The sequence below is a fragment of the Propithecus coquereli genome, unplaced genomic scaffold, assembly GCF_000956105.1.
Source record: "Propithecus coquereli isolate 6110/MARCELLA unplaced genomic scaffold, Pcoq_1.0 Scaffold64, whole genome shotgun sequence".
Classification (NCBI taxonomy): Eukaryota; Metazoa; Chordata; class Mammalia; order Primates; family Indriidae; genus Propithecus; species Propithecus coquereli.
In genome coordinates, this window is record NW_012152396.1 from 3,372,888 (window position 1) to 3,386,519 (window position 13,632).

At 34.3% G+C, this 13,632-nt stretch overlaps 1 protein-coding gene across 1 annotated transcript in view; it reads right to left on the reverse strand.

Annotated features, from left to right (window-relative positions):
* ANKRD17 (ankyrin repeat domain 17) overlaps window positions 1-12,073 on the reverse strand; it is a 123,206-nt gene extending 111,133 nt beyond the window's left edge. The window contains exons 1-7 of the mRNA XM_012659838.1: window positions 11,921-12,073; window positions 8,321-8,468; window positions 7,928-8,075; window positions 6,194-6,427; window positions 3,768-3,862; window positions 1,584-1,821; window positions 36-227 (exon numbers count right to left, since the gene is read on the reverse strand). Coding sequence (XP_012515292.1) covers window positions 36-227; window positions 1,584-1,821; window positions 3,768-3,862; window positions 6,194-6,427; window positions 7,928-8,075; window positions 8,321-8,468; window positions 11,921-11,961 — 1,096 coding nt within the window. The 5' untranslated portion in view covers window positions 11,962-12,073. The remainder of the gene's footprint in view (window positions 1-35; window positions 228-1,583; window positions 1,822-3,767; window positions 3,863-6,193; window positions 6,428-7,927; window positions 8,076-8,320; window positions 8,469-11,920) is intronic.
* Between the last annotated feature and the right edge of the window lie 1,559 nt (window positions 12,074-13,632).

The window sequence follows — 13,632 nt, forward strand, 5'->3', positions numbered from 1 at the left end:
TGTAAAAAACTTCTTCCAAATTCAAAAATGCCTACCTGCAGCTAATAAGTATTTAACTAATTCCAAATGACCCTCTTGAGCAGCTTCCATTAAAGGGGTAGAACACCCTAGTTCTATATCAGCTCCTGCCTTAATCAGAAAGTCTGCCACTTCCAGAAAGCCTCCACAGCAAGCCAAAGTCAAGGCAGTTTCTTGAGTTTCTTCTGTCTGTGCGTTGATATTTGCTCCTAAAATAAAGATTCTAATTATTTAAAGAAAGTCATTAACTTATTCTAGAGATAAGCAAAATATGATTGTTTCGTAATAAGCTATATCTCAAAAATGAATGTTTGGTATCACTATACTAAATAAGAAAAAGCCTCTCCCTTACTCCTCGGGCAGTAAATAAAACCACATCCACTAGTCCACATTTGATGTGCACAGCTAGAGTATTATTTATGTAGCCAAAAGTTAAAAGTGATAAAAAGGTCTCAGAAAAATAAGCTACATCTCCTTATCATGATTCAAAATGATGATAAAAACATTGACGATGATGATGATGATGATAGTAATAGCGAACATTTAATAAGCACTTACTATTTGCCAGGCAATATACAAAGGAGTTTCCCAATTGTTTAGGTATTACTATCAGCTCCATTTTCCAGCTAAGGAAACTGAGGCTAATTAACTTACCCAAGGTCACATTATCACCATCATTACTACTACCACCGCCATAGCTAATGCTTAACCGGCACTGTATGACAAGCACTGTTCTACAAGCTGTATACACACATATTAACTGTCACGACCACCCTACAGATAAGAAAAACTGAGGCACAAAAGGTTAGAAACTTGCCTAAAGCTACAATATTGTCAAGGCAGTGGAGGTGTGATTCAAATTTAATAAGTCCACTCTAAAATCTATGCTTTTAAAATTCTAGTCAATATTACCCCTAAATAAAAACAAAAGTTTTTTTAAAAGTGTCATTCCTCTTAAATTTGTCCCAACAAAAATTTTATTACTACTAAAAATAAAATAAAATCAGGCTACAAATACAAAGATAGGAAATTACTTCTAAACTTAAGGTATCTTAAGACAGTAAAGTACTTGTTTCACTTTTCCTGAAAGAAAAGTTTACTACATACTAAGCTCCTTGATAGCTTCTGATGTGCATTCTTATACTCTCATCAAGTTAGTCCTTATGGCAGGGCTTCCCACACTGTTTTATGAAACATTAGATTTATCAAATATTTATTAATAGGTATTCTGCCCCAAAAAGGAATTAATTCCCTTGATATATTACCTTTAGAAATGTTGAATCTCTCATACTCCCCTACTTAACCAACAAGTCTATGCCAACTCCATTTCTGTTTTTTATTCACATGGAACATGATGACTCTGAAAGCTCTATATTTAAAAAATTCATCTGATTTTGTTTAGCACAGTATGGAAGCTTGAAAATAGCAAATATGTTATCATTAGTTTAGGTAACAAAATCTCACTGCAAATCTACTAAAAGGTAAAACAGTGAAATTCAATTTTATAAAATTATACTGTTAGGTTTTACACATTAATACTTCATCATCTTGATTGATATGGTTACCTTGGCCTAGAAGTAATGCCACCATTTCTTCATGTCCTTCACGAGCTGCTTCCATCAATGGTGTATAACCTTCATCATTGACCTCTTCCAGGCTAGCTCCTCTTTCAATAAGTAAAGCCGCAAGTTCCACATGCCCACCACACGCAGCCAAAGTCAACGGGGACTCAAATGAATCAGCAGGCATGTTCACTTGGGCACCACTGTCAAGAAGTAACCTAGCTACTTCAACATGGCCATCCTAATCATAATGCAATTAAAAAATTAAATCAGCACAATTAAAAAAACTTGTATAAAGACTTCTCAATTACTATTAAATGACGCTCACTGATCTCCATTGAAATAAGAATTAATGTACATTTAACAGTTGAGTAAATCAACATTTATTATATTTTGCCTATACTTTTAGCATAAAAGAAGGAAACAGAGGCTAATCATATAAAACAAGCAGAAAAATAATACCTTCAATCAAGAAATTTATTAATCAGGAAAGAAAACAGTATATAAAAGAGAATACTGTGAGACTGTAGATAACATCAACACTGCATGGTATAAATTTAAATGCTAAACAATAAAGTTCAGAGAGGAAAGTAGGATTTTCATAAAAATCTGTAAAACTATGCAAACTTGATTACGTAGAAAAATAAAAATACAACAATTTTTGGAAATTATTGGGGATTTATAATGTATTAGAGGAACACAATATATACATGGTATTTTCACTGGCATTTGAATGATGAACAGCAAATTAAGCAAAAGAAAAGGAAGTTTTCTTATTGTCTTCTTTCTCCGTTAGTGGTCACTCTTTCCCACAGCTTTCCTAATTACTGGCAATTTCATGGCTCTCTTTTCCCTTCTTTTTTAACTTTCATAATTTTTTCCCCCTTCTATATATTACTCACAGCCATTTCATCTTCCTCTTAATATGTCATGCCCATTTTTGCCTCCGTGCCTGTCAGATTACACAACTCTATTGTCTTATTGCTATGGTTACTTTGCTATTTCTTCAATTCTGAATCTCCTGCCTACATAATCGACTCCTACAATTTCATTAAGTCCAGTTGAAAATCTGAATATTTTAGCAAGCCTTCCAAATGTCTGGCCCCTACTAATATCTTTCATTTACTTAAAACATGTACTTCTGGTGCATACTGGTTAGTTCTATAGAATATTCCATTTTAATTTCTTAATCTACACATAGGCTATTTCCTCAGTGGGGGGTGGCAAGGATGATTAAATATCCTTATCATGGGGAATTGTTAAAACTATTACTGTTAATAGCATTATTGATGTGATTTACACATATTACCTCAGTTAATCCTCACAACCACCCCAGAAATATTATACTCATTTTGCAGATGAGGAACTCAAAAGCAGTGAAGAAAACTTGTATTTGTTCAAAAACAATCTACTAAAGCAAACACTAAAATGCCAATAAGGAAAATAATAGATAAGTTTTAAATGACTGCCTAATTGTTTAAAAATTAGTAAATAAAATTTAACATCCTTTCAATAATCATTCTCTGAAGGGAAGTTGATATAAGAAACTTCAAATTCCTTTGGGGCCTTTTCCTGCTTTGGCATGTTTTCCTTGTAAAACTATCTAAAATCTTACTCTGATCCATCTCTGTGTCATAAATCATAAATCCAGATACAAAGGTGTAAGAGTACTATTATGACCCATTCCTCAGTATAAACTCTAAAAAAAGAATCCAGGGCTGAGAAAAGACCATGACAAAGGGGAAACTATGTAACACAATTAATACTCCACTTTTAAATTATTCTTTATTTATTGGTTTGAGATACATATTATGCTTGGTATTATATACATACTCCAGATTATATTTTCCTCTTTAATAACCTTGATCTACCTTCAAAGATGTCACTTTTGTGCCAATTAGATAAAACCAATATAGAGTTATATGAGACTAAGGGAAAAAAAAAGCAGGTAGCACAGCAAAGTTTCAGAAAGTAACTCTAATAGAAGTTAATATTCAACTTCTAATAGGAGTTAATATTTCAACTGACTCTGAAAACTACCAATAATTCAGATGGCTAAAGTCCTGCTCCACAATAAGGATAAAAAGAATCTTAGCACCCAAGGAAAAGGCACTCATTGTACACTTGCTCTGTCTCTCTCTACCTAATATATAAATATATTTTGCGTATGTATTTCACCAATCTTACCATGCAAGCCTCCATTAAAGCAGTGTGCATTTCATCTGTTTTATGCTCTTGATCCGCGCCTGCTTCCAAAAGAAACCGGACCATCTCTAAGTGTCCTAAACCAAAAGTGTACAAGATTACTTAAAAATATTTTATTATTCAAAAAAACATTTTTTAAAATTACAGTATTCTCAGAAGCTATATTTAACTCATATCATTAAATTTATAAGCATAATTAAAGTCAACTGCAAGCCACCCTCAACTGTCAAACACAAATTATACAAATGATCTTGATGTTCTTCTACTCCTTATCCTATTGCCCTAAAAACTGCTGCTACTAGAATCCCTGCTATAGGTGAACAAAGATGTCTTTAAAATCCAACACATACAATATCCCCTCTACAAACCTTTAAGAACCCAGGCATGCTATAATTATTTTATCCATGCTATGGAATAAATTAGCTTTTATAAACAAGTAGCATGGAATGATAATCATTCAAGTTACTTCTATGAGGAAATGTGTTTTAAGTTCCAATAAAAAACATTTTTAAAAACAACCTCCTTGTAAATTGGCAACTCCACATATAAAAGCATTCTTGAAACCATACCATTTAATTTGTAATTTATTTGGATATAAACATACATATACACACAGATACACATATATTTATGCAGTTTCAAATAAACCATGTGTTTCAGTTCAGATAAAGATACCTTATGAGCAGTTAAAATGCAGAAGACAAACTATTAATATAATTTAAAAAGGACTTCAGATTTTATGCAAGAAACAATAGAAAAATGACTTCTTTTTTTCCCAGTCTTATTTGCAATGAACTACAATTCTTAGTCAACTACGGGGTTGGGGTGGGGGGAGATGGATGGATAGCATAGTCATATGTAAATAGTTAAAATTTACTTTAACGAGTAAGTACAGTATCTGCCACATCTTGTATTTGCTAACTGCCCACCTACCTTTTCCTCTCTGTCATTCTCTCCTCTCAACGATCCATATTAATGCTCAGTCTCATTCTGAGTTCCGTACCTTCTCCATCTCCTCCTTATTAATCTACATCCTAGGAAACCTCACCAGAAATAGAGGAAAGGAAGAGGGTCCTTGGATCCCTGGGAATAACAGGGATGTTCTCCACCAGCTCTGTTCTCTATCCAGCTTCTAATTAAAGCCGGCAAGCCCCAACCTCAGATGTCTCTTTTGGAAAGCAGGGTAGGGCTACAAGCAAAGGGGAAAATAAGTAGCCCCATCTCAAAGCTTTCTGGCCAGCTGGGAAATAGTAGTGAAATGCAGCCAGTTCAGGATCCACAAGTATTTGTGAAAAGAGGAGAGAGCTACCCAATCAGCCCACCCCACGGTTTCATTCCTCTCCTCCCAATGAAGATCAGCCTCTGCCTAATTACCAAAGAGGGCTAGGGAAGTAAGAGACCTCAGCTGTGCTCCCTATATGAAACTCTGTTAACATCAGATAATCAAAAGCACTTTAAATAAAACATATTTTTGAAATTTAATTTAAGTTTTAATCATTTTTGTATCTAAGCATTATTTACACATGTTGTTAAAGGAAACTATTTCAAAAGACCCCACACAACTTTGGCCACTCTTAAATAGAAGAAAATAAAACAACACCAGCGCTAGGACTAGAGTGAGAAAATCAAAACCCAGGGTGCAAAACTTAAGGAGGCACTCGCTCACAAGCTTATGCACGTGAAGGGACAACCCTTGAGAGTGAGGGCCTCCTTAAATTGTGTACTAGGCCTTAAAAGAGCTTTTTCTTGATGCCTCAGGGTCAAGAATTTATCAGTTATTTTATGATACAAATATGGCACAGATGCAGATGGTATGAAATATTGAAATGAATGGCTATGAAGACACACAAATCTCATGACATTTGCTTTTTTGTTGTTGTTGTTAAACAAAAAAGTTCCTTACTTTAAAGTAAAACATCTTACTTTATAGTCATTTATCTGTCATACATGTAGAGTCTGAAAAATGTTTGGAATCTAGAGCATTAATTACCTGCAGACCAAGTATCTTTCTAGGCAATTTTCTGGTCTGTAGAAAGGAGGGTATTTTCTGTATTATCAATATTTTCAGGTTGGTTGACATCATTTAAAATATCACGTACACACTCTATGCCAGGCAAAATATTCCCAACATGTGAAACCATTATAAAGTACGGTTCATATTAAAATAACTGTTTCTGATAACACAACTAAACAAATTGTAATTTTTCATTGATAATATTTATAATGTTTAGTCTATATTTTAAAAGTTTATGTATTAAACATGAACTGTGAAACACTTAAAAACACTTGTTTAATATTTAATTATACACTATACTATATTTTAGTTTTCATTTTAAAAACCAGATCCTATAAAATAATTATAATTTCATGTGTTTAAAACTTTGTTTCAGAAAAGGTTTATACTGTACCTTTGTAACAAGCTAATGTAAGGGCACTCTCTTTAAATTCATTGGAATGCGTATTAATGCCAGCCCCATTTTCTAGCAGCAATCTGGCTACTTCCACATGTCCAGCACTTCCAGCTTCCATAAGAGGAGTATGACCATTTTCATTATGGTCCTCAATACTAGCACCGGATTCCAAGAGCACCTTAACAACATCTACATAGCCTCCAGCACAAGCATATGTAAGTGCTGTATTGCCTGTTTTAATGAGGAAAAAGAAAAAGACATTGATATAAAATATCAAAATAAAGCATCTAATTTACATTAAGAAAACTGAAAGATCGTAATCAAATATCAAATAATACATTTTCTATATTTTTGTATCAAATAATACATTTTTATAATCCTTTCCTATTGCATCTTATCTTTCTGAAATCAACTCCCTATCCTTCTTTTCCATTTAAAAACAGAGTCAAATACATATGGAAAATCAGATACACTTATAAAGACTGTAGAGTTGTAAAAGAACTGAGTAATTCTTCCCCGAAACTAACTTTTCCCTTTCTGATGAGAGAAAAGTTGCTTGTTCTAACTTTAATCAAAGAAACGTTTCACAAGCTTTATTCTGTTATTTTTATGATTTTAACCTAAAATTATTCATCATATACATATCTTATACCATTCCTTTTAATCATATATATTTGTTTTCATTACAACTTCAAATACCAGTTAACTGATCAAAGCTGAAGTACTTTCAAAAACATTCTTTCTTGATGATAAAAATTTCCCACGTTACAAGCAAAATCAACTTTCTGGATAAAATGAGGATTCTAAAACTCCTTCAAACAAGAACATGTAGACCTTAAAAATGGTTAAAAAACATCTAAGAAACTTGAAAAATTTAAATAAAAATATACAAAATATGTTTTTCTATAATTTTAGAACTTTCATACAAATCCATCTAGGGCAAAGTTTGGAAAAAAAAGTTGTTTTCACTAAAGTGATACTCTTGTGTGGCACCATGTTTTCATAATATTAACACTTTCTTTTTCTGTAGGCTACAATTAACAAGAGTAGAGAATTATAGACTGTCCCTCTGTTCCATATTTTTTTTTTTTTTTGAGACAGAGTCTTGCTCTGTTGCCCGGGCTAGAGTGTCGTGGCATCATCCTACCTCACAGCAACCTCAAACTCCTGGGCTCAAACAATCCTTCTGCCTCAGTCTCCTGAACAGCTGGGACTACAAGCATGTGCCACCATGCCCAGCTAATATTCCTATATATTTTTAGTTGTCCAGCTAATTTCTTTCTAATTTTAGTAGAGACAGGGTCTCAAACTCTTGAGCTCAAACGATCCACCCGCCTCGGCCTCCCGGAGTGCTAGGATTACAGGTGTGAGCCACCGCGCCCGGCCCTGTTCTATATTCTTTTATTCTCCCTATCTTCCCTCTTCTTCTCCCCTGAAAAACCTGGATTTGAGAGCTGTAGCCCACACCTCTCCATTTCCAAGAGGGTGGTCCCAATAACTGGGTCAGTGTTTTAAACTAATCTAAAAGAATCTTAAAAGGCCAAGTTGCCCTCATAAACAAAATATGAGAAATTGCATTAAAATATATTGTATATCCTTCAAACCTCATACACAGACTTATGCAAATGCGCAGCACTTCTAAGAAATAAGAGAACTGATCACATTCATGTGAAACAATTATTACTAAAGGATGTTACTATTTAGTGAAACTCAAAAAGAAATGTGCATGACCTGTTGAAGACTGTGCATTGACATCAGCTTTATGAGCTAGCAGCAACTTCACAATTTTGACATGTCCTCCATTAGCAGCAGCCATTAAAGGTGTAATGTCACCTTTGATTCCCCTATCTTCCACATTTGCATGCATTGCCAACAAAACCTTATGAAAGAAAAATGAATTTTAAAGGATATTAGAAAATGATAATTTCATCAAAAAATTTTGAAAAGAAATATTTACATAACACCCACCTAGTCATATTATAGTAAAAAAGCCAATACGTACACAAAACCTATCTCACAAAAACTATTTTTATTGAAATGAACCTAATGGCCAGAAGGGTTTATTTTATTATTTCCTTACTAAGAAGGGCAAATTAAAAAAAAGCTTTATTTTCATAAACAAACCTGTGCAAGCTCATAGTATCCAGCAGAACAAGCTAAACAAAGGAGGCTCTCCCCTTCCTCGGTATGTTCATTTACACTTCGCCCTTCAATGAGGAGCTTTCGCACAGCATTTACATCACCTTCTGAGCAGGCTTCTGCCAAACTGCGGCTATGGTGGGAAGAATACTGTTAATATCAGGATATTAAAAAAATGCACAGCATAAGTATTGGGTTTTTGATATCAACCTTGACAGGAGCGCTAAACAAGAATCATTATTTCAATATGATTCATAACAAAATGCTAAAAATGATTCAGTTCACTGAGTTTTAATCTACAAAGAAATGTCACTAAATTAAAATTGTCAATGTTCCTAAATGTTTTCAATTATGCAGCTGAAAGTCTAGTTTACTGTGGGTAGAAAAATAACATACAATTATAACATGTAAAATTTTATAGAAATCACACACAAAATACAGGTTATAATTATATTTCTTTTTTTGGTCACTAGAGTATTTTTACAAAATTTAAATAAGAAGTATAAAACGGACAAAAGTCGTACTAAATACAAAAACCTATATGAGTCCTTCCATCAAGTAAAGGGAAATCAAACAGAAAAGATGGGAGAATATAGTATTAATATACAAATAACTGATAGAGTTTTTAAAAGAAGTATTTATTTATATTTTAGGGCAATTCTCAAAAAATCCAGGCAAGGAAAAAGCTGAATTCAAGCAAAAAGAGAGTGGGAAAAGTGGAGTAACAGACAATTAGACTGAGACTGAAGTTTTTACCCTCTAAACTTCCCATAACAATTCTAACTACAGAGATTTCTAAAGATTCTATTGTTTTTGGATAAAATTCATTCTAAAACTAAATCCAGGGCTATTAATATTTTCTTTATTTAAAATATAAGTCAATTCTTGTATTATCCTCTTGAAACATGGCCCTGTCATTTCGGTTATTAATGGCTCCCATGGATAACCACTTTTCTATACCTCTGTTATTACCAGCACCTAGATTTAAGAGCATGATTTTTCGCCTAGATATGGCAAAGCCTCCTAACCAGTCTCCCTGCTTCACCCTTGCTCTCCTCTTCAGGCTCTTTTCAACAAGGCAGCCAGACAGAATTATTTGAAGGAAAGTAGATCATGGCACTCCTCTGCTCAGAAACCTCCACTGGCCTCCAATCTCACTGGCAGAGCCAAAATCCTTACAAGACCTACTCAATGGCAGGGTATCACGCCCCTCTTTCCTTTTACCTCTCTGGCTTCATCTATTCTCTCACCCTTATTCTTTCCACTGTGGCCACACTGGCCTTTTTGCTATTCATCAAATATGCTAAATAAACTCTAACCTCAAGATACCTGAGGTTATTTGCAACAAGATATTTGCTGTCCCTATGCCAAGACGGCTTCTCTTCTAGACATAGCTTACTCCTTTACCTATTTCAGGTCTTTGCTAAAAAGTGGTATTTTAAGTAAAGACTTTACAGACCACCCTATTAGAAATACAACGTGACCTATGCTATGGTTTGAATATGTGTCCCCTCCAAAACTCATGTTGAAATTTAATCCCCAATGTGGCAGTGTTGAGGGGTGGGGCCTTTAAGAGGTGATTGGGTCATGAGGACTATGCTCTCATGAATGGATTAATGGGTTAATGGATTAATGGGTTATCATGGGAGTGGGACTGGCTTTATAAGAAGAAGAAGAGAAACCTGAGCTAGCACACTCAGCCTCGTCGCCATGTGATGCCCTGTTCTGCCTCAGGACTCTCTGTAGGGAGTCCCTACCAGCAAGAAGGCTCTCACCAGATGTAGCCCCTCAATGTTCGACTTCCCAGCCTCCATGAAGTGTAAGAAATAAATGCTTTTTCTTTATAAATTACCCAGTTTCGGGTACTCTAAGCAACAGAAAATGAACTAAGACAACCTCCAACCCAAACACTGCCCTAGTACTTCCTCATTTACTTTTTTCTCACAGTTCTTATCACTATGCCATACTACACATTTTATTTGTTAACTGTATTGTCACCTTATCAAAAGTGAAAGTCTTGAACAGCCCGCCTCTCAAAAGTTTCTTTAAATTTCTCATTTCATATGACACTGACAGTCCCTAGATCCAATACTCCCTATTTAGGCAAGTTTAGGACAAATCCTTCCCATAAGACATTTATTGTGTTGAAGAGTATACCTTTTGTCACTTTCAATGTAGTGTCTCTCTCCCTCTCTCTCTCATTCTCTCTCTCTCATCATGCATATCACCGCCCTCATCTACTTTACCATTTGGATTTTTCATTCAATTTCCATATACCTAGTGTTTGCTAGCTTTAAAACAACCCTACAGGATCTACTTGAGCAACAGTTGAAGTTCAGAACTTGTGAGGAAAGGGCACATGAAATCTGGCACATGGCACTGTACTGATTTAGTAGAAAATTTGGCACATAGCATTCATAGCACTTAACTCCACCATATTTCTCAAGCTTTGTTGAATAAATATGATTATGCCAAACTTGCTCTATTATTTTGCTCATAAATTCCAATATTTTCTTTAAAAAAATCTATGACTTTTTACTTTTCTATTCTATTTCCTGTTTGAACTAGCTTCAATAGCCCCTCCAAGGTGTTTTCAATTTTCTCTCTTGCCAATCTCAGCAGGCACCATATGAAAAAATATCTGGAAAATATCAATAATATTATAGGCTAGTAAAATTGAACATTAAGAATAGAACCCAAGGTTAACTAAAGAATGAGAGTCAATCTATAAGAATGATAAATTAATGAAAACACAAAAATCTAGATGAATAAAAGACTAATAAAGAGCCAAGGAAACAGCAAATTCATGCATTTGTTAATACTGTACCTCTCTTTTATGCTCTTAGAAGACGCTGCATAAAAATGCTATTTATTAGACAAAAGATAATGATTCTTTTCTAGTTGCTTCCTTGGAGTTTCTACCCATTTTACAACATACATACATAACAGCATTTGTATATGAGATGGTATGATTTGTACTGTATTAATATCATCAGAAAAACTGAAAATGCCAAGTCACAAAATATTTACTGAGTCCTTACTAAGTATAAAGTATTATATACAAGGAACTGCAGGAGATACAAAAACCAAGTCACTGGACTCACTTACATTCAAGCTATAGGAACTAGATCTATGATTTTTTTAAACTTCATGAAACAAATAAATAAAAGCCCTACTCTTTAAAATGGTCCAAACTATACACATAAACCGGAAAGTGGCAGGACTAATTGAAAAGTATTTACTTCTTTGCTCCAATACATTAAAAAAGCCCAAAATCTAAATAAGCAAAAGATCTGTTATAATATACGGACTAAATTCAGCCTTGTATTCAGACACCTGTGCTCTGCCACTTGTCACCTATTTGGTCTTGATTAAATTACTCACCTTTCTTCAGCTTTCCACCTGTAAAATGGAAGGTAAAAACAAAATCTATGTCTTAAAAGATATCTGTGCATATAAATAAGATGTCATATGTTAAGCAAGTAGCACAGTACCAGGTACAAAATAAATGCTCAGTAAATGTTAGCTATTTTTATTATTTTTAAGAAAATAGTTTCATACTGATCACAGGAAAAATGTACCTACTTGTCCGACTGCCCTGCATTTGCTGTGCTTTCAGCTCTCATACGGGTAAGTGCAGCAGCAGCTTCATCCAACGCACAACTAACAGACGATGTCAACCTCCGGAGCACTTCGGGATCTGCAAAGGCTTTACCATCAGCCGTGGATAATTTGCCTATTCCTATTATATTATTTTCACACCAATATGGACACACCCAAAAAGAGAAACAAAGCAAAATTCAAGTTACTTATATCTATATATTACATGTTAACAAATAACCTCCAAATGCTACAATGGACATACATACTGTCAAACTGGCATCTGTTGAGAAATCAGTGTTCTCCAATTTTCTAATAATCTTATTTCTTCCCTGTGATTCATAAGCACTTGATCCTGTGACCCTCTAGTGCCAGAAATGAGTCTTTGGCCTATGATGGCACAATTAGGAGTCCTCACTTAAACTTTTGTCATATCTTTGAAAGAAGAACCTATGTTCAAAGGTTGCTAAATTGGTAAGATGTGAGTCATGAGCTATTCAGCCACTTTTATTGCCACATACAGAAAAAGATTGCTCAAAATAAAGTCAACATACAGGAGAGCAGAGAAACAGAAAGAAGGAGACAGAGCCCTGATAAAATTATTTTTGACTCATTGACGCCAACAGTGCCAGAAGCCAGCATCATCTCTATGCTTTGGTAAATGTCCACTTTTGCTTAAGAATGTTTAGTTGGGCTATCACTTGTAACCAAAAATGGCCTAAAAAGGCATTATACACTGTATATAAAAGATAAGCTATATATGAGTACCTCATTTCAAATTATGTCTATAACTTACTCCATATACTCAAAATCCTGTCTAAACATACCATATCTAAAAATCATTCAGAACAGCAAAAGAAAAATAACGTTAAAACAGATGTGGTTAGTAACCATCTGCATGAAACATAACTTTTTGCCTTTCTAGATATCCCTACAAAGCAAGCTTGTCTCTGACCTTTATTACTCTAACTCAGTGGTGCTTAATCCAAGCTGCCTACCAGCATTACCTGTGGTCCTTTTCAAAAATATAGATGCTGAGCTCTCCCTATCTGGAGATCTAATTCAGTACGGGGGCTCTATGCATTTTAAAAGTACTAAGGTGATTCTGATGCACAGTCAGAAATAAAATCCTTTACCTCTAATGTTATAATGGATATTATATAACCCTGCTATTAAACATGTGGTCCACTGAACAGAAGCACTGCTATCATTTGGGAGCTTGTCGGAAATGCAGAATCTCAGGCCCTAAGATATATTGATCCAAAATCTGCATTTTAAAAAAGATCCCCAAGTGATTCAGACACACATTCAAGTTTAATGCTATTATAGGTTTTAAAACTAACTATTTAAGACAGAAAAAGGACCACTCACTTGGTAATAATAAACATATCTGCAGATACATATACAACAGTGAAAGGGCCTCAATAATAACACATAAGTTTGTGATTAAAGTTTATAAAAGTTTACGCTTGCTTGCCTTTCTTTAAAAAAAAAAAAAAAAGACTAAGACAGCAAATAAAAACTAAGACATCTCCCAAAACCAAAATAAATCTAGCAAGAAGCCTTTATGACTTTAGCTATAATAAAATGTTTAGAGCAGTCAAATTTCACATCTGCTACAATCAACATATACAAAGGATCAGAATAGTCTTGGTCTGATAAGAGTTACACCTACTGTATAATTTGTGTCACTAATA